Source organism: Triplophysa dalaica, chromosome 19 (assembly GCF_015846415.1).
Source record: "Triplophysa dalaica isolate WHDGS20190420 chromosome 19, ASM1584641v1, whole genome shotgun sequence".
NCBI classification, from domain to species: domain Eukaryota; kingdom Metazoa; phylum Chordata; class Actinopteri; order Cypriniformes; family Nemacheilidae; genus Triplophysa; species Triplophysa dalaica.
In genome coordinates this window covers 14,025,035-14,051,159 of record NC_079560.1, presented here as the reverse complement: position 1 = coordinate 14,051,159, position 26,125 = coordinate 14,025,035, and the positions used below count along the sequence as shown (strand labels likewise).

General features: G+C 36.9%; 1 protein-coding gene across 4 annotated transcripts in view; it reads right to left on the bottom strand.

Moving 5' to 3' along the window:
* The window catches only part of dbn1 (drebrin 1), a 66,071-nt gene that overhangs the window by 2,659 nt on the left and 37,287 nt on the right, over positions 1 to 26,125 (bottom strand). The window contains exons 2-14 of one of the 4 annotated variants that reach the window (XM_056730385.1): positions 21,027 to 21,082; positions 18,781 to 18,893; positions 16,776 to 16,865; positions 12,570 to 12,716; positions 11,912 to 11,989; positions 10,277 to 10,428; positions 10,143 to 10,200; positions 9,828 to 9,881; positions 7,697 to 7,811; positions 5,600 to 5,725; positions 3,357 to 3,449; positions 1,815 to 2,245; positions 1,222 to 1,327 (exon numbers count right to left, since the gene is read on the bottom strand). In XM_056730385.1, the coding sequence (XP_056586363.1) occupies positions 1,222 to 1,327; positions 1,815 to 2,245; positions 3,357 to 3,449; positions 5,600 to 5,725; positions 7,697 to 7,811; positions 9,828 to 9,881; positions 10,143 to 10,200; positions 10,277 to 10,428; positions 11,912 to 11,989; positions 12,570 to 12,716; positions 16,776 to 16,865; positions 18,781 to 18,893; positions 21,027 to 21,082 (1,619 nt within the window). Of the gene's footprint in view, positions 1 to 1,221; positions 1,328 to 1,814; positions 2,246 to 3,356; positions 3,465 to 5,599; positions 5,726 to 7,696; positions 7,812 to 9,827; positions 9,882 to 10,142; positions 10,201 to 10,276; positions 10,429 to 11,911; positions 11,990 to 12,569; positions 12,717 to 16,775; positions 16,866 to 18,780; positions 18,894 to 21,026; positions 21,083 to 26,125 lie in introns of all 4 variants that reach the window. The other 3 variants (XM_056730386.1, XM_056730387.1, XM_056730388.1) reach the window with 3 other exon arrangements.

Here is a 26,125-nt window from a genome sequence, read left to right as displayed (position 1 = left end):
TACTGTTGCTAATATAAACAACGTTCATTTAGATGTGTAAATACGCTCGGTCCCACCTTCAGATTCATTAAGCAAGTCAAGTGTTTAAAAACTGCAATATATGACAAAAGTTAAACTATTTTTAACATAACATATACAGTAATGTCATCGCTGTCCTTCCGAATCCTCCAAATTCGTTGTTTTTCAAGACCTGGAATGAGACACTGCACTTTTTTATTGATTAAATACTGTGTTGTCAAAGCTGCTAAGCACTTTTCATTGGTTAAATATATTTGCAAAACCCAGCGAGAGTGACTAATATTAATGATTTATGCCAAAAAATATAAATATGGAGATACAAGATTTCAGAATGACAGCAGCAGTATTTAAATGTTGCACTTTGGATACATACTGGCCCATATATTCATCTAGTGCATGTTTACACTAGACCACAATAAACACAAAAACAGCATAGGGAATACAAGAATGCATCCTATGTAAAGAATATGTTATTTTTGGGGGAAATGGACCAACAATATGAGAAACATTAATAACATAATAATAATAATAATAACATTAGTAATTTGTTTCACATTAAAATTTGCAAGTATGGAATAAAATACCATAGTAACTTATGGCTGCTTTAGTGCTGCTGCAATGCACAGGTATTGTTAATAACTTTGCGATTTATAACCCTGAATATTGTTTAATTAGTACCTTTGCTATTATTGTAAATAATTTGGCGCAAATCTGCTTAACAAAGTAGGTGGTGATTTTTGATTTTCTCTTTAAGAGACATATTTTAAGTGTGAATCAATTTAATTATTTAATATTATTTGAATGCAATAGATATTATGATAATATCATTATACAGTATTATTATTTTTGTCACAATAATCTCATCGTGAAAATCTGATATTGTCACAGCCTTAATCTGACCCCTAAAGGGATAGTTCATCCAAAAACTCCAATTTGCAGTTTATTTACTCACTCCAAGGACATCCGACATTTTTTCTTGAGTAGAACCATAAAGAAGATTGTTTGGTAAATCCGCAGCCCTCTTTTACCAAACAATCTTTATGGTTCTTCTCAAGAAAAAAATGTCACCTGGATGGCCTGAGTAAATAAACAGCAAATATAAGATTTTGGGTGAACTATCGCTTTAATGTCTCCATTTTACAATTTCAATACATCAGAGGATGAAAAACAATTCATGTTTCCTTTTTATTGCTGTGATCTCACCTGGTGGTTTGTTGTAAAAGACTGGTGTTGGATTCACTTTTGCAGTGCAGTCATCTGACTGGGCGAAATCCTCCTCCTGTGATTGGCTGAAATAGCCTTCACTTGCCTTCATAGATAGAAAACAAAAACTTCATAAAACTCACTGCAAACCCAAACAACAGTAGAATATAGGATAACAGGTGTAGTGTGTGTCAACCAACAACATATTCATTGTATCTAATGTTTTTTATACTAAACACAGTTCAGCAGAACACTAATAATGGTTTAGAGTACATGCCGCCATCTAGTGGCCAAGTAAATAATGTACAAGGAAAATATGAAGAACAGATGTTTCCTTAAAATAAAAATACTTTCATCATTTACTCACTATAAGAACTTTCTTCTGCAGAACACAAAATAAGGTATTTGGATGAATGTTGGTAGCCAAACAACACTGACCCTCATTGACTTCTATTATATAGATGTCTCTCAAAATATCTTCTTTTGTGTTTTACAGAAAAAAAATACACACACGTTTTGAATGACCTGCAAGTAAATAAATGATGACAGATATTCTTATTTCCCTTTAATAAAAAAGCACAATGATAACTGACCTGGGTCCCTTCTTTGAGCAGCGAGTCTCCATTGGTCAACAGCAGCTGTCCGTCATCCATGTCTTGACTGTCAGACCCAGACGCATGCTGGAGGGCCTGCTGGTAACTCAGGGTCATCTGGTCCGGTCCGGCCACATCCACCAGACTGGAGGGTTCATCTTCTGTGGTGGTGCAGTAGGGGACTTCAGGTACCTCGTCGAAGCTCATGAGCGGCTGCGGGAGGCTGGGGGAGGAGCCAGCTAGATGAGGCTCTGGGGTGTCCTCCATCAGATCCATGATGTGAGCGGCCTGGGAAGGAGCAGTAGCAGGTGCTGGACCGCTGTCCCACAGGTCTAGCAGGCCGTCGTCTGTGTTGACCTGGGGCGGGACGCTTTCAGGGGTCTTGATGATTTCTGACTCCTGTGTTGGGGTTTGCTTTGGAGATTCAAAGGCTGGACAGAGTAGAGGAACGAGTGAAGTCACTGAAATCTACAGCCACGTAACAAATGAAGCGACCATTCCAAATTTACATTTAATCTTCCTTTCTAGATGCATTGTGCTCATTCCAGTCCAGTGTCTGTTGTTTTTCAACAAAATCAAACCACAGGAGTGACAAAGTCATCCAGCAACAATATGGAAGACAGCATGACAAAACCGTGATAAAAATCCAAGTTATCGGGTCATTTTTTACCTTTTTTAAAACTTTTCTTAAAAGAATATAGAAGAATTACATTGCACCGAACTCAACCAGCGCGATTCAACACGACAAAAGTTGTTAGACACGCATTAGAACCCATTATAATTTTTTACTTTACTGTTGTATTGCTTAAAAGTAAATATGAATGTTCTTTTCTGTTCTTTTCTCCAGTTTTTATTTTCTGCAAAGAATATTTTCATTTTAAATTCGGGAGAAATATTGTTAGTAGTTCACAGAACGAAACAAAAATGATCATTTTACCTAAACACATATAAATGGTAAATTGTTAAATCAGAAAAATATCTATGAAATGGACTCATTGGTTCTTTTTAAGGTTTTACGTGCAGTTTTGATCGAATGATTGTTGTATGAATATATCCTTTCTCTGCTTATGAAAATAAGATAGAAATATCTAACAAATACAAAATTTTGTAACAGATCCTGCCCGAAACACATATTGTTCTTATAAACTGCGTTTAAAAATAATTAAATCATATTTTATACATTTTACATTTTCTTAACTTAAAGATTTTACTTATTTATTTGATAATTTATTTAATTTCTGCAAGAAGGTCCCATTGAAAAATAAAATATCTTCCTCGTGGCCAAAATAGAAGCACAAAAAGTTATAATAATATTATATTGTATTAACTATAATAACATTTATGCATTTCATTTATAAAGTGATATATTTCATACCCATAACTATTGCACTACCAATGCAATGCTGTATCAACTGAGCTACAATTATAAAAATATCATTACACTTCAATGTTGTTTACTACATTTCACCACTTTCATCTTCTTCATTTATACAAACAAAAAAGAAAAAATAGAAAAGTTCCTCTCAGTTTTTAAGCACTTACCAAACTCCTTTCGGAAAAAGTCATCCTTTTCCTCCTGAATAGAGATTTTGGGAATCGGAGTGCATCCGGTTGTCATGCTGCGCTCCAAAATTCCTTCAGTAGAGTCATCTGAGAGATCAAAGGAAAGATCGACTTTACACTTGGGCTTCCTGAAACATCTCCATACCAGTCACAATATCAATCACAACACCGAAGACAACATTTACACACAGTCTGAATGAGGTGCTAATAGGGCAAAACAACAGCAAGCAGTGTTTTGTCTGTCAGAGAGTGCAGTGTCCTCCGGCTGCTCATGTGACACCAGAATACAGACATGCCAACACGGCCATGAACACAACACGTGACGTGCGCAACAAAGTCAAAGCAGGGAAGTGAGATACAAATGCACAGAGAGCAAAATGTGCTCATGTAGTTTCTCCACATGCACACACACTCCTCACACCACCGGTGCGAGAAGAATGGCAAACATGTGTCAAAGACTGGACCAAAGCATGTATTTGTCATGTGTTATGGCAGTATGGAATGATACATACAGAAACACTAAGGGTTGACCTCTTGATCTCATGACAAGCTGACAGGTCTTAAGTTTGCTTTCCTACATTCTTTCAACAGAACAGTAAAATGTACAAAGCAATTTTCCTACTATGGTAGTCAATAGTGGTAGAATTTTCCTTTTTGGGTGAACTGTTCCTTTAAACGATATTTAAGAACTCCAATTACGTCTGCAACCTCCAATCAATAAAGTTTCTTCTGGGAGTAGCCAGCTCACGATTCAGTACAAAACGAAAACAAAACCACAATACAGTGAGACATCTTTTAATGTGATGGTACAGTATATCACAACTGAATGAAGACCTTAGACGACATATCACAAGTCATGAAAGCAATGCAGGGCACCATTCTCCCACTCCTTCAATCTACATAAACTTTACACATTAGCAGTGAAGTATGCATTCATAACTGTGACCACCGTTTGTCCTCGTGCTGTTTTATTTAAGTGAACACACCATAAGGTCAAGTTCACAAAAGTCACACAATGTCACAGTCACACACGGTCCCCGGAACACAAGTCTCGAGTGCTCGGAGACCACGGTCACGTGCGGCGAGTCGTGTCGGGCACTCACAGGTCAAGAGGACGGCAGGAAGTACAGGAACGGCGGCCGGGATCCATCGGAAAGCGCGGGAGAGGAGAGGGAGGGGGAGATGAGGGAGGGTAACATTGGTAAGATTTGACCAAAAGAATCAGTTTATGTCAGTCGTCCAAACATCCGTGGCAAAGCTTCAGAATAACAAACACAGTGTTGTCTGTGCAAAGGACAAAGTGAACAAAAAACGAGTACACAACACATATAGTGACTATAGACCCAGAGAAAATGAAGATGTGGATCGAATAGACTTCTTGAGGAAGGAATGGACTCTGAGATATCTATCTGTCTGTCAATCAACCAACCAACCTACCTACATACCTACCTACCTACCTAGCGATCAATCAACCAACTTACCTACCGACTACCTATCAATAATTCTATCTACCTACCTACCTACCTACCTATCAATCATTCTACCTATCTAACTATCTATCTATCTATCTATCTATCTATCTATCTATCTATCTATCTATCTATCTATCTATCTATCTATCTATCTATCTATCTATCTATCTATCTATCTATCTATCTATCTATCATCTATATATTTAACTATCTATCTATCTATCTATCTATCTATCTATCTATCTATCTATCTATCTATCTATCTATCTATCTATCTATCTATCTATCTATCTATCTATCTATCTATCTATCTATCTATCTATCTATTTACCTACCTACAAACCTACCAATCAATCAACCAACCTACCTACCTACCTACCTACCTACCTACCTACCTATCAATCATTCTACCTACCTACCTACCTACCTACCTACCTACCTACCTACCTACCTACCTACCTATCAATCATTCTACCTACCTACCTACCTACCTACCTACCTACCTATCAATCATTCTACCTATCTAACTATCTATCCATCCATCCATCCAACCAACCAAACAACCTACCTACCAAATTATCCATCCATCCATCCAATCATCCATCTATCTATGGAGGAAGTGGCTACATTCTGGTGCAGTGCAGCTAAAGTGAATGCTATGGAAAGTGGGGAAGCCAAAAAAAGGGCAATTCAATGGGGTGGGTGACTACGAACTGCAGCAGCTCTCAGAAACATCTGTCCAGTACCTACCAGGTGAACCTGGCTGCCGCCGCTTATGGGGCGGGGTGCGAGAGGGGGATGGGCTGCAATCGGATGGACTGTGCTGCTGCCTCAAGAATGGACTGTCCAAGCGGCCTGGTGATGGAGACGGGACCGCTGAGTGGGACACGAGGACACCGAAGCACATGTAGTAGAGTGATGTACACGGGCGTGATGACAGAGTAACACCAGACCAGACGGACAGGAAGGAAGTACAGGGACAGAGAGAGAGGGAAAGAGTTTTGTGAGAAATGAGTAGAGAGATGACAGGTCGTGGTTGGATAAAAAGTAGTCCAGGATCATCGATGGCAGAAAAAAGATGTGGCAACAGAAAGGATGGAGTGACCGAAAGAAGAAATTAGAGGAAAGGATAGGAAAGTTAGGAAGAGAAAGAGAGAGAGGTAAGAAAATAGCTGTTAGTGTGATGTGTTTACACACTTTGAACATACAGAAACTGTTCTATGCAGGTCACGCCAACAACAGATAGTACAACAGAGCTGGACGTTCATTCCAACACTAAGAAAGACTACTGTACAACGATATGTGAAGAAAAAAAAAAGTATCCAGTACAAATAATCCAGATAGCACAGGTATGTCTGTTAAAGATCTGCAAATCTGCTGATAGACGTCCCCAAGATGTATGTGTGCTATTAGGAATTGTATTGTGAGGCAGGTTCACATTTAACACATTTTGTTAGGATCCCAAATGACATAAATTGAACATGGTTGAGGAAACAATCATTAAAAACAGAAGTTCTTTAATATTCATTTATCCAACTGAATTATTTCATCTACTGAAATAGGGTGACCATACATGCAAATTTTGGGTAATCCGGGTGAGCCCAGTGGAGGTCGCATTTTCCACCAAATATGCCATTGAGGTTCTCACATTTTAGTAAAAAAATGTATTATAATATTAACATTTATTTCTCTTAAGACGTTTAATCAATGATCGTTTAATTCTAACATTGAACTATAACGGTTGCTTTTCTGAAATAAAACCTGAAATAATAAACCTCGATGACGTATGTGGCTTACAAATGCAACCTCCGGAGGACGCACCCGAAATCCTGGCCAAGAATATCCGAGAAACTGGCCAACAAAACTGAAAAGTTGTTTGTGACGTGAGGAAGAGACCAAAAGGTCTGTATGAATTCGCTGGAAAATAACATGAAGCAAAACCTCTGACTTTCACAATGAAATCAGTTGGGCTTGATGTTAGCATGTTGCTAAGCTAACACAATTTTATTTTGATAAGAAAAAAAAGGGTAAATCATTTCCATCACTTGTCAGTATTTTTATTCCCTAAAGGACTTGGTTTACTGGTCTCTTCCATCCTGAACAACTGCTCAAAATCCTTTAAAACCAACAAACACACCAGACTAACAGGGTGGGAGACCAGCTTAATGCCTCAGAATCCTCTAAGCAGCTTTATTTTCAGTTTATACTGAACATTTCTTTATTTGAGTTATTTATTTCGGCTTGTCACATTGCATTCTGGGATTGCATCCATGAAGGAACAGCAGCATCTTATTATAGCCCTTATGAAATGTAACCACGGTTTTACTATAATAACCATTTTTTTGGTATTATTTGTAGTAACCATAATAACCACAAATGTACCATGGTCTCACTATAGTAACCATAGTATTTGTAATTCAATTGTGGTTATACAAATGGTAATTGATTTGCCAAAAAAAATGGGTACTTTACTTTTACTATAACCATGGTTGACTTTTCTTAATGGGGGTTGAGCATGATGCCATAAAATGCTCTTTAATTATGAAACGCAAACATACATTGCATCGCACACAAGCTGTTTTGCAGAAAGTCAATTTTAATACGAAATCTTATTTCTACATAACAATTTGAAATCTCTGTTAAAACAGAAGCTCAAGATCTAAACGGTGCATGATCCTCACAGGTCTGTAGTGATAATCAGGATTTCAGCACTGAGACAGATGGTCTCTTCTTAAGCCGTGTTTAATTTACACCAAATGACACATTGAGAAAAGTATCAAGACAAACAGGGTATTAAGCTCTGGCCTCAGTGCCTGTTTCTCCACCGTTTCTGTGCCGTGAACTTACCGGTCCTGTGGGTGGCGACGGGTGAGACGTCCACGCTGTTGGCCAACACTCTCTCTCTCTGCTTAAAAAACTCTCGAGGGTTGTCGGGTCTCTGAGCGATGATGGCTGCTGCTTCCTGTCATGCAAGAAACACAGAGAGAAGAGGGTGAAACTAATTCTAGTTGAATAAAATTGGAATATCTTGCTTCATGGAAATTTGTGAAAAGTATAGCAGGATTTCTAGCTAAGAAGTATTTTTAAAGGAGATTCCCCTTTAAGAGTATATTGAAACTCAGTCAAACTCCATATTTACACTCCAAAAAAAGAGAATTTTATTTAAGTGTGCTTTTAGTATGCTTATACTAGAAATACAAATCCTTGTGTAGTTACTGTAACTAGCTGTGAACTCAAAGTTTACTTCAGTAAACAAATAGTTAGGAGTTAGAAGCAGAAATAGTACACTTACAAATGTTCTATTACTTCTTACAGTACATTAAGTATACTTTCTGGTACAATGACCAGAAAGTGTACTTTTTGTGATGGTGGCTAGTATAGTTAAATCTAAACAGGCCACAGCTCAGTTAATGCTATACTATAATGTATATTACATGAAAAAAAAAATTATTGCAATTGTTACAATTAATAAAGTAAGAAATGTACTTTAAATTAATAATGAAAATTAATATTAATACAATATGCAGACCTTCCGCGAGTTTAGTTTGGTTTTAAAGTAAGAAACAACGTTCAAATGTCACAAACAGGTAAAATGGTTTAATCATTTGTATATATAATGTCATATGTGAGCCTGGACAACAAAACCAGTCTTATGGGTAAATTTTTCGAAATTGAGATTTTGACAGCTGAATAAATAAAACTTTCTGTTGATGTACGAGTTGTTTAAATAGGACAATATCTGGCTGAGATAAAACAGTTTAAATCTCAGGAAACTGAATTTGTTAATCAGAGGCACTGTGGCAGGTCATCCACTCAGAAAAATAAAGTTTGTATATATTCAAGGTAGGAAATGTACAAAATATCTTCATGGAACATGAAAGCATTAAAAAATCGATAACTTTGACCCATACAATGTATTTTTGTCTTTTACTAAAAATGTTCCCGTGCTACATAAGACTGGTTTTGTGATCCAGGGTCACATATATGAAATTAAAAACATATTCATATTTAGTTTTTGTGTAGTATTAAACTAATAATAATAAATAATAAAGAGCCCTATCACACTCCTCCTCCAGCGATATTGTATGTATACAACAGTTCGACAGCACAAGTGTGTAGATTTATCAGAAAGAACATCATAGTGCTTTCTGGTTTTTAAAGGAAATGGGGAACTATGTTCCTCTGCCACGAATTCCAGCACAGCATAACAGTTGAACGATCCCCCGTTGCGAATTCCAAACGTCACGTCTTTTAAATTTGCACTGTGCTGCTTCAGTGAAGTTATTAGTGAGAAATAATGAGACATCATGTGCGTGTGAATGAAACAGAGAGACTGTAAAACCGAGAATGCGTTACTTCCATTGCAATTGCAGCACAGTTTTTTAATGTAAACATGTGCTTGTTTACAGTTGCATGTCCCCCCCTCCCCGCAAAAAAAGCTCTCTTTCTTTTTATATGGCAGGTTGAAACCAACAGTTTCAGGTGCAAACTGCCACCTATTGTAACAGCTTTGAATTGACATAATTCATAACTATGGTTCATTTCCATAAGAGATGACTTAAGCATTTCTGCACCAAACCCAGACTTTCTCACACAGGCTTGTTATATGTGACAAAGCCCATTAATTGCTTTAGTTTACACGCCTCACACTATTTTTAGCACACTGTATGTTAAGTTTCCTGATGAACCCATGGATGTGATGCAATAGCTGTGACAAATAACAGCAGCAGGTAAGCAGGGCTCATTTTTCACACTGCCATTGTTGACTGAATCTACACTGAAACACGGTCCTGAAATAGCAGCAGGTTTCCCACTGACCCACATGTAAACCCCAGTAGAATATGTGCCTTCACTAACACTAATCTACCCCACATTTACGCCATGCAGGGTCCGCTTCGTTTTTTTCTTCCATTTGAAAGCATTCATTAGAAAAATGAGGCGATGTTAGGGTGGTCCTCAAAGTGCCATATGAACCCACCTCAACCTCCGATTCCTTCTTCTCCAGGGATGGATCATCAGAGCTGGCTTCTGTCTGCAAAGATAAACATTTATTAATGTCCAGCAGGGGGCAGCATAAGCTATGTTTTTTTTTACAACAGTTAGATGTGGGTTTAACAGTCGGATACTGATTTGGTTAACAAATTACATCTCGAGTAATTCTGTATGAAATCTTCCAGAAATTCTGGCTTTCCGAGTTCGAAACAGCAACCACCCATGAACCGTCATTTATCCTTAATGAAAGTTGAACAGTTCAACTTGTTATACATCTTGGTTTACTGTATGCAAAGCTTACAATCAATGGTTGATTTCTGGACCCCTCTTTGGCCTCCTCTTCCTCATTCATCTTCTTCCTGCGATCACAGATACAATATGAACAGCATTGTAAATACTGTAATGTTGATGGTAAAACTGCGGCTTGTTTCTCACCTGTGTTCCTCGATCTGCTTCTCCCTCTCGCGATATTTTTTCTCACGTTCCTCCTGCTCTTTCTTCTCCAGCTCCATCCTCTCTGTTTCAAAGCGTTGCTGTTCCTCGGTAGCCTTCCTCCTCTCCTCCTCCTTTCTCTTCTCCTCATCTCGCTTTTATCCAGACACATGACAATAAAATACATAAAATCACTGTCCTTTACAGATGCAAAATTACAGCAATAGCATCTAGAGTGATAACATTTGGTACTTTATTTCTTTTATTTTTTATATTATCTATAAGTCCTATAATGTGTGACTTACACACAAGAGTTGTTTGCTAGGTTACTGTATTCACATTTTTTAAAATAGAAAACCACTTTACAAAAAGGCTCAATGTAACATCAACAGTTAAATCAAGAGCTAATGTAAAAATAACAATAAACAATCCCTTAAAAAATGTATACTTCAAGTTAATTTTATTAAGTATGCTTCCATAAAGTTCAAGTTTATTTAAATATACTTCATAAAGTAAGTATGCTAATATCGATGTAGCAAACTTGTAAGAGTACTATTTAAATAATCTTTGGGACTAAATTGGCACACTTTTCAGTTTATAAAAGTATATATAGAGTATACTTTTGTACACAATTAGTTTAAAATTCGTTTTTTTAATTTGTACTGAAACTATCCTACTACCAAGTGAATTTACAGGTTTACAGTAAGATTTTAATTTTTATGAAAGTACTCTTTGATGTATACTAAACTCTCAGTAAACTACTACTGTATACAGCGTAAAAAGAGTATACACAACTACAAGATATGTAAACTTACAATACTGTACTTCATTATACTTTTACGTTTGTCGACATCAAAAGATTGAGTACAAGTACAGGCCAAATATACAAACATTTGCTGCTTGTTGTATAACTCAAGTATATTGAGTAAGTGTAGAAGTAAACAAATCATACTTCAAAGAACTACATAAGAATTAAACTTAAAGTATACTATCTTATTTTTAGTTTCAATGTAGTATGCTAGGAGCATAGAAAGAAGTATAATTAATAAAAACCTTTTGTTATACTTTTTTACAGAATGATTAATTTTAGTGAATGTCAAGCCGACTAGCACAGGTACGTCTGTAAGACGTCTAAAGATCTGGAAAACATCTGCTAAACATCTTAGAAACAGCAGTTTTACATCCGTTCTAAGCACTAACATCTTACAGACATCTTCTAGATGTCTATCTGACATGTGATATGATATGTTTGTGAGCTAACAAGGTACATTTGGTATATGTTCATTTCTAGACATACAATTTTCGTTGCATTTTAAGTTGAAAAAAATAACATTATTAACAAGATTAGCAATACATTAAAAACCTAGCTGGTGTTTCTCCTGTTCTTCTAGTGACATAGAGGTAAAACACTCTAAATGATGAGCTGTATTTTTTCAAGGTCAATAATTAAATAATCAAATTTGACAATTCCAGCCATGATGTATAAGCATCTAACAATGCGAAAGCTTTACTTCCCCATTAATGCTCAAACAGTTCGTCAGCTGAACAATAACGCTAGCAATGTTAACAGAGGTTTATGTTCCCATCTTCAAGACCGAGCGTCTTTGTGCCACAGACTCAGAGGAATCAAATATCTACCCTGGCTTGTTCCCAGAACTCCTCTCGATTGATTTTCTTCATCTCGATCTCCGCATTCGTTTTCTGGTAGGTGGTGCCCTGCGGCCGGGAGGAAAAGAGGAAGAGTGAGTTCAGGCCAATTTAATTGGACAGCCAGCAACAGGACAAAGATGCTGATCCAAGTGAGATGTTACGGGGACTGTTTGTACCTTCCACTAATATAAAGCCGCTCAGAGAGCACGCATACTCAACAGAAACAGGATTTGTGTTTAGGTTACCCTTAACATCACACTGTGCTTCAATCTGATTGGCTGGAAATCTATAGTACGATACAATGATACTAAAAGTATACAAATATATGAATTAAATAATATAGCATAGAGAGATGTTGCTCAGATAAAAATAAAAAAAACATAAGGTTCTCGATTATTTTCGCAGCGTGTGAAACAACTCTCTATTTCACATCCTACAGAAACCTTCATTGTTTCAGTTCCTCTGTATCAACAATGTGGCGCAACCGTCTAAAAACAGAAACAAGGCTGTGCCTTTGTGTCAGACATCACACTAATAGAGAGCCATTCACAGACAACTTTATTTGACCCATTTCCGGTTCATTCTGTCTGTGCGCAAACACACACGTATAAACCCTCGAGCCATCCCTCTGTCACCGGTCACTCACAACGTTCTCCGCGTTCTCCTCGTCTTTCATTCGCAGACGGCTGAGAACCGGGCTTGCCACTGGAGCCGTCCCATTGGTGAGTCTCATTCCAATGTGTGAGGGGTCGATGTCGTCCAGGCTGCTGGCATTGATGATGACGTCAACGCCCTGAAGAAAGAAAAAGAGCGTCACGTCACCTGGCAACAGGCATCAACCTTGAATTTAAATGAAGAGCGCTCTTTTAAGTCGCTGTGGCACATAGCTATGAGTTTAAAGCTGCTCTTAATATGTTTTTAATGGTTTAAAGTACAAAAAACAGAGAAAGTATACGGAAAATGTGTGTAAACCGTTTCCTTACCTTACCCTGCTTCACAATGGTAAGATTATTTACAATAATGATTTGTAATGCTGTGTTCACACCATACGTGAAGCTTCACATTCTTCGTTGCTCGGCGTGAGTTTACGCCCATTCGCGTCTTTAAAATCGTGTGTTTGGTATGAGGGCAGCATGAGTTTAGCACTTGGCTTGGATTTCGCATGAAATGTCAATCTAAGGTCATTTGATTTAACAGGTAAAGTAACTAGTAATTTCTTCTTCAAACAGGGAGGGCGATAGGGAGGTAAAGGTTCTCTATTTTTTCGAAAGTTAGGGATTGACGCATCAGTGTGGTTTTTGTTTGTCCATAAGGTCTCCAAAAGAGAGTGTCTAATTTCCTTATACCCTTGTAGAACAAACCAGCATATGATGTTTTGAAGCATGGTAGCTGGTTTGTGCTGGTTTAAGATGGTAATTTGGTGGTTTAAGATGGTCATGTGCTGGTTTAAGTTGGTCATGAGCTGGTCCTGGGCTGTTTTAAGCTGGTAATTTGATGGTTTAAACTGGTCATGTGCTGGTTTAAACTGGTCATGTGCTGGTTTAAGCTGGTCATGGGCTGGTTTAAGCTGTTCAAAGTCTGGTTTAGGACCAGTTTAAACCAGCATATGATCAGCAAAAACCAGCTATCATGCTTCAAAACCTACCTAACCAGCCAATGTTGTTTTTTCAACAGGGACCTCATTGTGAGTATGAAAACAATCAAACACATTTTAATACTATCTCAAATTTAAACTTGGAGGCAAATTTGACATTTTATGAATTCAATTTATTTCTGTGAACCAGATAAAAAAGGAATTGCAGTTGCTGTAAATCGTGTTTATTTAAAACGTGTTATTTTCCACCAATGTTTACAAAAGTCTTCATTCAGCATTTTAAATAAACCTTACTCTAAGTAAAATAATGTATTATTTATTTATTGCTGTATGTGTATAGTTATATTTACGTGTGTAAAAATTAGTTAAAGGAACAGTTCACCCAAAAATGAAAATTCTGCACCAAATTACTCTCTAGTTGTTGCAAATCTGTATAAGGGTCAATGACAAATAAGAAAATGTCAGGTGGTGCGACCATATATTAATTTAAAATAATATACATTTAATGTATTTAGCACTGAGTATTTTTCCCCTCATATATAAGAAATTTAACATTAAATCATGCCAAAATATTTTATTAAGAATTTTATTGAGAAAATTAACATTTATTTCTCAGTTTTGTTCTCTGTTTGTATGTTCGGACGGTCGCACCACCTGAAATTTTTGGTCTTTCAAACACCAAAACTCAAAAAATCTATTGAATTTCAATAAAATGAAAAGGGTTTCTTATAAAGGACATATTGTAGATCCATTTGATATATGACATGTATTTATTCAAATTCTTTTTAGGAAAATAATGAATTTGGACACAAAAAATACATGTCACGTCATTGACCCATAAATGTCCTTGTTCTGATGAGCACAGAAAACGATATTTGGAAGAATGTTTATAACCAAACAGTTCTTGGCAACCATTGACTACCATAGTAGAAAAATGGCTTTTGATTTTTTTTTTCTGTGAAAGACAAAAGAAGATAGTTTGAAGAATGTAGGGAAGCAAACAGTTCTGGGGCACTTTTGTCTAGCATTGTCATTTTTCCTACTATGGTGACCAGAAACTGTTTAGTTACAAGCATTCCAATGCAAATATCTTTCTCTGTGTTCATCAGAACAAATAAATATTTACAGGTGAATAAATCATGACAGAATTTTCATTTTTGGTGGAACTTTCCTTTCAATGCATTAGCTAACATGAACTAACAGTACTTCTACATTTTTCTATATCATCTTATTCTTATCTTATTCACATTAAACGTATTTACATTATTTGATGTGTTTTCTTCTTTACGTTGTTTTCATTTTGGGAACACATTTTTTTCTATACGGTCAAGTGAATGCAAAACCTTCAAAACTCAAAGCTGCACAGAACGCAGACAGAACCTTATAATTGCAACACTGGAAATGTATCAATATCTAGTTTTGAAGATTCGTCAGTTGTTTAATAAATAATGAGTTGAACCTTGTCTCAAAATAATGAGATAAACATGAATTAGCTTAATTATACTCAAAAACAGAACTTCTATGAAACACAATAAATTCATTAAAAGGATCAATTTAATCCATTCAAGTCTCCATTGTGCTTGTCAGTAAACAAGAGTGTGTTTGAGCGAGCATTAGCAGCACGTCTAAGCTTCTGTGTGCACATCAAACAAACTCAACATGTACAGTGTATCTAATATGTGTTCACACCGCGCTCACACTGCTACCTGAATACAGCCTCCAGTTATTTCAATATCTCAAAAAGAGCAGCTCATGAGTTGCCTGGCACTTAGATCACGTCTTGATAACACACAGACTCCCTTTCAATCCCCAAAAGCACAATCTATCACGTCGACCTTGGTCTCCTCGCGGATGTTTCATCGTGGAGTTTCTCTACCTGAACACCTCCATTCTCTCCCTCACATTCTCGCCCACGCACTCACGTTGAAGAGACCGAGCGCTTTGAAAAGCCTAGCAGACCCACATTCAGAGCTCTCAAACAGACAAACACCTCTTACACAATAGCTCAGAAGAGGACCATGTTAGTCATCTAAAAACATCCTCTGCGGTTTATTACCAGCTGTGGGATACATGCACGTATGCAGGAAACCCCCCAAAGTCCACCAACATCACTTATGTTTGTATATCTTATCTGTTGGAACGCAGGACTGGATTCCAGCAGAGCCTGTGGAGTCATGCTGTTAATCAATGCTATACAGTAAAAGTAAAACAAAAACGTGCCATTTATCTGGTGGAGATGATGGTATTGATGGCATTGTGATGGTGAACGTTCATGCACATGCGATGAGTCAAAGACTGAAACTTAACTGTTAACTGTCGGAGCCCTTTTTGAGCCCACACACGAAAACGCATGTCGGAACAAAAATGGCGGTAACTCATGAATTATTTGGAACACAGACTTACGGTTGGTCTCGTTTGAAAAAAGAAAAGTAGCTTATTATTGCAACAAAAAAATTAAGGTATGTTGTCAGGTTTATTGTAAAAAATAAATAAAAAAAGTTAATGTTTTTCTTTGATTAAAAAATACATAAAAATATCCGGGTCGCAAGAGGATAACAAAAAATCTGTATTCAAGAGTCTTAGACCTTTCCAATGATACATAGTTTGTCAAGTTACGATCAGACATGCACAATATTGACACAAACTTAGGTGTCCCGTATACGGAACGGGTGACAGTTAACGGGCTACGAATACTAATTACTGTGTATTTTAATAGATATTTTTTTCAATTGTGGGTAAAAAAACATGTTTAACCCCAGAAGCAAAAAAAATTATTACATTTTGAAAATTGATAAAGGTGCATGTTGCGTTTGGCTGTGAATTGCATTATTCTTAAAGGGACAGTTCGCCAAAAAAAAAAAAAAACGCTTTAGTCATTTACTAACCATATTGTGATTTATCATAATGCCGAACCTGTTTGACGTTCTATCATCTGTAGAACACAAAAGAAGATGTTTTGAAGAATGTTGGTAACCAAACAACACAGACCCCCATTGACATCGATTGTACGCACTCAAAATTACATCAACATTTCTCAAAATATCTTCTTTTGTGTTCCACCGGATTATTAGCTAAAATATGAGCTAAAAATGAGACAATGTGATTTTACGAAACCAAGAAACCAACAGTGTTAATAATTATCACAATTTCTACCATACACACAAAAGAGAGATGAGGTGAAGGTGGTGGTGAGGTCACGTGGGGTGAAGATGGGTCATTACCTATTCGAGTAAGGGAAGAAAAAGTTGTTTGTTTTACCTTTTCGAGACCCACCTGGAAAAACTCGGCGATGGTGGCGACGTGGCTTGCGCAGGTGCACTTCCTGGCGTCAGGCACATCTTCACCAACCTGAAGACACAGCGGCACACTTGCGTTTATTTAAGTGCCGTGTACACAAGATAGAACAATGTAGACTATTGGGAAAAAATCTGCAATAGGCAATTGTCGCAGATTACCCCCTCAGGTGACCGCCCACTGCATGCAAAGCAGCAAAAGCTGATAATCACATCCGTCAACTTGTCACCAGGGCTTTATTTAGCAGATCACACTCCTCAAGCGCTAATGGAAAACGTTTGTACTGACCTGTTGCGTGTATAGATTTCATTAAAAAGCACTTATAATAATGATAATGGCAATAACTATTTTATTTTGATAATGAACAGGCTGTCAAGTTTGAGATGATGGAATATTATGTGTGCTCATAAAGCGCCGACGGCGTCTCAAAATATGACTCCCTGTGAGATTACGACTCCCTGTTTTCCCCTATGAAGGTTAGGATTAGGTGTGGGAGCGGGTTTAACAGATAAAGCAGCATCCACCTGCACCCGCAGGTGTAATTTAAATTTATCGTAAACGTCTGAACTCTACACAAATGTTGAGGGCTGTGTTTTATTTATTTACATGCAGAAATATTCACAACATCATCATTATGACAATAAAGTGTGTCCATCACCTAAACGTGCATATGAACTTAATAAAACTCAAGATAAAATCCTGTTAAATTTCTTAGATCATTCTGAGATTATTTTGTATTATTCTGTTTCCATTTAGGTGTTTTTATGTGCATTTTCCATACATCTTAATAGTTTGATAGAAAAGCCCTCAGAGATTGCACATTCAGTTACTTCTCCCCACCCAACTAACTTGCCGGATCTGCCACGCCCCCTTATTCCGGCACCTCTGAATTTACAAATTAAGCACTGCTCGTAACTGAGATGGAAATTGCATTCTGATGCAGACAGGAGTGACGTGTGTTCTCATAAAAGCAATATGCTTTCAAAGATACTCTTTAACAAATGAACTAACAAGTAGATTTTTCTTATCAGCACCCATTCAATGCAACACACATAATTTAATATAAATGCCGGGGCACAAAGACGAATCTAAAACTTGTATGAAAACGAGAACAAAGACTGTATGTAATTAAAAATGGACGTGGGCTAAAAAACGCTTTTCCTGTACAAAAGAACATTATAATCGTATTCCATACACAGTGTTTTGCTTATGTGTTTAAGCTTATTGCTTAGTGGGGCTAACATTGAACTTGCAATCGGATCATCTAAATAAACCTTTTGCTAAGCTAAATATTTTTATTTGAATGTTTGCATGGCTTGCCAATATGTTTTTAAAATCAAAACACGTTGAAGTCAAGAGCCGTTACAGTATATATGTCCAGCACAGTTACAGAACTTGTTTTCTAAATTAAAGGTGCAATATGTAATGTTTGCCTCTCTATCGCCACCTCTGTTTGAAAAATAAAATCACATGTTGCTTTATGGACAAATATTTATATGGGTTGAAAAATCAACTATTGAGCAACAACACAAAAAATCTGTTTAAAATTTTGTCTTTATCTTACCCTGATTTGCAAAAGCTTTTAATAGTTTTAAAAGTTTAGCGGTCGATTTGTTTGATGATGTAAATTGAATAATATTTGACTTTAATCCAGATAAAGATAAGTAGGCAAAGTAACCTGCAATTTTATGCTTCAAAGAGAGATGGCGAAAGAAAAGAGGAGAGATAAAAGTCACAGGTTGCAGCTTTAAAGTCAGATTGCGCAGAAAATTCAGAATTCAGAATTGGGGAGATAAATGTGGGTAGCATGTCATACGCCCGGGTAACACGTGTCATTCAAGGGAGACTCAGAGGCAATAGTGTTTGAGGTAACGTTGGCTGTTCTGACTTTGTTTTTAAGTTGAAGTGCTCTTGCTATTGGCGTTTGAAACACCAGTGTCACTGAAGGCAGGTTGTTACATCATCTCACCCAGTTGATGAGGACGTAGCGTGGCAGGGTCACTGTGGGCTCTTTTATGCTGCAGAAACCGTACATGATCCGGGTTATATCGAAGGTGACGGCAATCTCTGCCAGGCCGCCATCTGTCCAACACACAGATCATACAGTTAATACAGTCATAGAGATGCAAAGTATTTGACAGTAGTCTCTAAAATCATGAACATACAGGCGTTGCACACAAACTTATCAATTTGAATCACTTGTCTACAGCCCACACATTATGCTGATAACTATGACCGATCGCTTTAGTGATTCTCATGAGAGGTGTACGTGTGCCAATAAGAGCTTAAAAGCTCAGTTGGGACGAGACAGTCTGATGCTGACAGGTCTCTGAAGAGGGCTGGACGGATATAAACACACACACACACAGTCTGGTGGTTCTTTACTGCACCGGAAAGAGGAAATTACACAAAGCAGCAGACACATAAGCCCATTTTTAACAACCCACCTCAACCTTTTATTCAATGTGTATGATTTCAGTGATTTTCCACGGACTAAACTGATCTAAACTGTTCCGATCCGATCATTTTGACCGCTTATAAATTCTGTATAATTTAGATTTTGTCAGGCTTCCTCAGGAAGATTAACAATAGTTTAAAGTGTGTTGTTTTTTACTAGGGTTGTAATAATATAAAAATCTCTCTGTGCAGTAATACCTCGGTAGAAAGTCCACGGTAGGATATTTATTGAAATTTTTTAAATGACAAATGATGACTTGGAAATGTGCCATAAGCATCCTCTAAAAATTCACAAATTTCCTTTATCCTCTAATCATAACTGTTGCTCAGAGGTATAAGTAATGCTACGAGGCGGGTCAAATGACCTAGAAATCCCTTTTATAAAATAACTGCATCTGATGGACCTTGCCAAAGGTAACATCTATTATTTGTATTATTACCTAATAACTCAATATTTACATTCCCTCTGTTAGGCCCTGATGACATATCGTATCATACTGTCATGTGACCACGATAATATTGAGACAATTTTGCTATTGCGATAACGCGACACAGACAATATTGTAACCTCCCTATTATTTACAGTATGCATTACCATAGTTTTCACTATTTATGTTTGCTGTGGTTTTATTTGAACTAAAATGGTTGTATAATTTAGCCCCAGAAAAAAAGTGAGAAAAAATTGTTCTCAGGGGAACACAAATATGTTTGTGTCAGAATGCAAATACTGTATTTTTGGGCGATTACAAAAGCTTAGAAATATGTTTTTCTCTCCCTTCTTGTATTTTTTCCACCACCATGTCCCTTCCAGGGCTCATAAACCATTATTACAGCAAGACCACAAATCTCTGTTAAAAACATAAAATTAGCAGATTACTTTACATACATTTCCCACAAAATCTAACCTGGCATCTTATATTAAAATCTTATTGTGAATTATGGTAAGGTAAAGAGACTATTTTGAACACTTACTTTTTACACACCTGATTTTTTTATATTTAACCAAAACAATAACGCATTGCAGATTTAATTCGAGTAAGGACTAGATGGATAACATTAAGTTTTAATATGGGATAACGTTCCAATTAAAAAAATATAGTAATACGTTGGTTGTCCATATCAAATCGCTAGTGATTTGTCACATATGGTCAATTTGATCTTGTAACTGACGCTTTCGCTGTCAACATTTTCCACATTACTGAAAGATACAACAATAACAAAGAATCTTTCAGTGAGATAGTAAAACTGTATTCCCCCTACATAGATTGCTGGAAACCTCTTCCCACGGCCAATATAATAATAAATTGTGTCCTGTGAGCTAATAATATGCTCTCCATCATTCACGGAGTAAATCATTGTCTTAAATGTGAAACGACAGCCCTTCCTCCATCACTTCTTCCAGACACGACTGCATTACATGAATAACAGTCCGGTACAGTGAGATCTGAACTGATTTTGGTTATCGCATCTGTTCATAGATGGCTCGATTACATCCGATTCACTTTTATACTGTAGTTAGAAATGGTGCAAATGATTAAAGACCAGTTCATAGTGTTAATGTCCCATTTAATGCATTTGGCTTTTTTTCATGACAGAATCACAGAATGGGGTTTCCAGTATGATCACGCCACATCAACAATGCAAATGAATATCATCAGTCTCAAGTGACAGTATTATTGCTCGCGCACAACTAGATTATGGTTGGTTATTATTAGATCATCTATATTTAGAAAGAAAGTATGTTGAGATGTTGCTTACCTCCTGAAGCAGACAGGATTAGGTCATTACTGTCGTCTTCGTATGTGTATACTGCCCTGAAAAGAAGAAAGAGACAAATTTAGTAAAGCAACTTTTAAACAAAATAAAGCATAAATAAATGTCATACTCAAAAACCTATGCTAATGCAAAGAGAAGGGGATATAGTTATTATTATGGGAATGTAAATGATTATTTAAATAAATGATACAAAAAATAAATTTTTATAGTAGTGCCAAAAACAGACAGGAAGTAAACGTCGGGCCAGCGTGTATATCTGTGTTGTTTCAATGGTGTTCTGGGTTGTTACTACAACGTTACTTTAAAAAATCTCATGGCATTACGACGCTATTTTACGACATTACTAATCTGTATGAATAAAAGTTACATTACACATTAAACATTACAATTCTGTTGAATTGAAATGGAGTAGGATCCTAAATTATAGTTTAAAAACTTAAACAAAATGAGAAATGTTGCCTCAGCTGAAACAAATTTACGCTAAAAAACTCAATTATTCACTGAAAAGTCATAAAAACTAAACTACAGCTGAAAAAAAACAAATTAAACATTTACAGTATAGCAATGTAAACAAATAATTTGATAGAAGCGCTTCTTCAAAATGCTAAAAATGTAACTAAAATTAGCATGGAATCTAAAAATATGAAAAAATCTCATTGAAAATATAAAGAGGTTAATATAAAAGAAAATATGACTATAATAATACAACTCATGGCACAATTTCGTACAATCTCATTCATACATTATAGTACAATTGGCTTTCACACCCCTGATGTTTCGTTTTAGGGGTGGGGCTTCATTTGTTTTGATAAATAATATAAAATTGTACGAATTCATCAGAGTTTGCCTACATGTGTGATCAGTATGGATATGTTTATTCCTCCTTCAGCATTTTTGTAACTATTATATAGTCCGTCAAATGAAAACATCACTTAAAAAACACGTTTTTTAAAAAAACTTAAAAATACGTTTAATACTCAGTTAAAGAGGTTTGCTAAAATCCCGAAGTATTATTAATAATAAAAGTGAAATTTCCAAGTACGAATAATTATGCTTTTACTTACATGATAAAGAATAAACAAATACGTCAGCTATTTCTACCTCAAATTGACCACTTTATAAAACAGCCCCCCCTTTAAAAGCTTCCATACTGTTTTGAGCTTAAGGCCCAAACACATGAAATTGCACTCTCATACTATCCAGAGGGGTAAAACAGTCCCATCAGGGTCGAGGGTGCTTTTCGCTCGGAGGAGAAAATGCCGGTATCATCCGTGACCGTCACATGAAAATGCACATGTGGAAGACCAGCCTTATACAATTACTTTTTATTTAATTCTCGTTCACTCTCTTGTGCATAAGCAACGGTTCAGAGATATTCACGAAGAGTGCACATTACTCCCCGATAAGATGTGTATTATGCAACGGCTTTGATGTTTCATTCTTGAAACAGTGGAGGTAATGATTAACATACTGTAGTGTAGAGCTAATCTCATTCCCCATCGCTGAGAAGCAATGAGTGGGAGTTTGGAGATACGCTGGTAAAGCACAACAAAGTAAAGCGCGGCTCTTCTGCCGTAAGCTACGGTGCGAAACGTGGGAAATGGGGAATATGGTGGCTCTCACTCTACTTTGCTGTGTAACTTGTGCATATATTGTTTCTCTATGACTAATGAAAAGAGGAAACTTCGATTTGAAGTACTGACCATGGTTCCTTAGATGAAAATTAGTGTCACATAGGTGTTCTCAATGGGTTTTAGCGCACTGCTGTTTGGATAGAGTGCTCTGCATGGTTGCTAGGTGCTTGCTTATTGGTCGAAGAGAAAACGCCCACTCTTAAATCTGAAGTCTCTATGGCTCAGGTTTTGTTCTCCAATGCAAATATGTTTTTCAACCATTGTAGGTAAACCCGTCACATTAAAACATTAATCTCTACCCAGTGACCTTAAATATTTGAGGCATCATTAATGTCTGTAATGCAAAAATTGGTATCAAAGTGGCAATGTTGAGCAATTGTAATAGTGAAGCTCACTGTAGAAATCTCAGGTAAAAATAAAATAAAATAATAATAAAATAATAATTTCCTAGTAATAGTGAGCTCACTGTAGAAATACCTAGTAAAATAAATACAAATAAAATAATCATTTGCCAGTAATAGTGAAGCTAACTTACAAATCCCCAGTTATAAATAATAAATAAAATTATTATTTTATATAACAATTCTAACAAAAAATACTCCAAAATTCCCAAGAGATGCATTGCTTTTCTGTTTACTTGTATTTATTAAATGACAACAAATGCGTGGAATTGATAAGGTTCTTTCCCATTCCTGATCATGCTGACCTTGGCAATGCAGAATGAAGGACTTCCCTAACCTGACAAAATCTCCCAGCTATTATCAGCCTTTATACTGACACACTTACATAGAGACCCAATGTTATGCAAAGAAACACGTGCAAATGATTTGAAGTTCTGACCCTCACTGTAGGTTTGACAAAAAATAAATGCTTTTTTATAGTGTAAGCTCCAGCCATCCAGAGGAACGTGTTATTGCTCGAAGGATACCCTTTCTTATAACTCACGAGATTAAATGGAGTTCTCAGTTGTGTTTTGTCTCTAAAACTGTTTAGAAGAAAAAAATGGATACAAAGGAGACAGTTGTTCAAATACATTGAGAGTACGGAGGTGTAAAATGAATGCAGATATGTAAAACAGAGAAATTTGGCAAATCTGAGCACAGTTTGTGTCGTTGTTAAGATCTCTTCTGAAACTCTAAAAGAGACATTTGTGAGATTTTGGGGTCTTCACTGTGCAGGAGGTTGACACAGTTGAAGGTCAATAGAGTTGATATGGATGTCTAGACATATAAACAGCATACAGCAGTCTGGTGGTCACTCATCTGACTTCTTCTTTTAAAGACGTATCCTATTAGAAAGCTGTTTAATCGTTAATCTTTCAATTCATTTATTAAACTACACAATCAGCTTTAGTCAATTACTTCAATCAGAGATCACAGCATGAGCCAACACCACATCAGCGACTGCATCGGTTCATTACCATCCTTCATTTGACAGAAGCAAATCCTTTTTAATATATGCATTCTGATTGGCCGTCAGTATCCGATAAAATGTGGATACGCTTATCATTATAACTGTATCTGAAATGAATGTGATATGTGGTTTAGGCAATGAATGTTTATTAATGAGATATTTAAGGTGAGATTGCCGTTGGGCATTCTGGGTGGCCAAGACAAAAATAATGGACACACATGGTTTGGAAACATACATATATATTATTATTACGTGCATCTTTTATTAAGATATAAACCGATTACTCCGACCCCACTGCTATTACGTTGATTATAGAGGAGCTTGAAATATGCCATGTGCTCTCCGGAAAATATATACTGTACCCTCAAGCACCAAAATAGACCTACTTGACTACGTTCTAATTGTTTTCCGTCCGAGTGGTCCCACAATTAAACATCTAGGGCAGAACCCTCAACTCTCGCCCTAACCGAATAATCCCGTGCTAGATGGCTTGCCCTTTCATCACTCCTGCCCGAAACCATTTCCCCTCCGCCTGTTAACAATCTAAGCTAAAGGAGCCTGGCCTCGCCTCGGCAACCAAACCAAACCTCCCACCGGGCCCCAGCCTGAGTGATTAGCTCATTCAAAACCCATCTCACGGTCACCCGCGCCAACACGAGGCAGAACATGCCAGAGCAGGAAATACAATATGTGTGGGGAAATATGAAGGAAACGTCAGCGTCACTGAAAGTATCAGGCATAATAATATGGGAATGAGGTGCAGTCTTTGCCGTTGCGCTTCTATAAATAATAGCAGTTAACGCAGAATCGTTTTATTATTCATAAAACACTCTCATGACCTAGAAACGCGGCTCGATATGTCGGCGGGCAACAGAGTGAGGGTGAGAAGCCTCAGAGCGGGGGGCTCCTCCATTGTCTCGCAGGGGTGGGAATGATGCACACTTAAGACGGGCATTGTAATTACAAAGTCTGATTTGCGTGGAAAATGTTCAAATTAGAAAAAAAGGAAAGGACGAATATAAAATCTACATAATTACATGGCAGATAAACAGAGGAAGTGAAAACAGAAACAGAATTTGGTCGATTCAGCGTCACCTAAATGAGTTTTATTATTGTCTTGGGAATTCATTTTGAAACATTTAGCACGCTTCCTTTCTGCATGCCTAAGCATGAGCTACTTATACGGTTTTCAAAGAATTGCTGTGTCCAATTCACCCCATATCCACGAAAGTTGCCTTTTTCCAGAAAGCCAAAGCAATCACACATTTCCGAAATGTAGCCCGCAGCTTCACAAACTGATCCCACATGTGTTACACATCACGCACCTATGAGAAACAAAACTCAGGTGATTTCTCTACACTGACTGCACATGTCCCTTCGAGCAATACAGAAAGTTTCTTTCCTGTTGCGTTTATGACTTTGTAAAGCAAAAGAACGGGGAAATGAGACATGCAACTGCTTATTGTGACCCTGTACATTTTAAGAAGGAGAAGAATGATTGTGACTGAACTTTGAAAGTGATGTTCATAGATGGTTAATAGCAGTTGTCACTGACATGGGCTTCCCAACAGAGATACTGAATTCTGGACAACATAGAAACTCATATATAAACGATACAGTTTAAAGACATATACAACTTATACAAAATTGGGAATTTTGATAGCATCAGCAGTATATCTACTTTCAACAACTGAACAGTGTGAATTATATGGAATGATAAAAAGACCAAAACTATTCAGATTAGTGTTGGGGATGTCTATCGAATTGGCATCGAACAATGTCTACAGTGAAACCTTGCGATGGACGATGACATCGCCCTACAGCTTTGTGAAGTGAGGCATGTCTTTATACAATTCGAGCTGCGCAGACACGCGTACGTTGTCTTTACACCCATCATTAACCCAAAGAACACTAACAAGCCATTTATAAAACAATGCAATAATGCTACTGAGAAATGTACAATGTAAGGTAGAACTGTACACTAAAAATAGTGTTAAATATGTCCTATATATCAATTACTAAGCAATGTTGAAT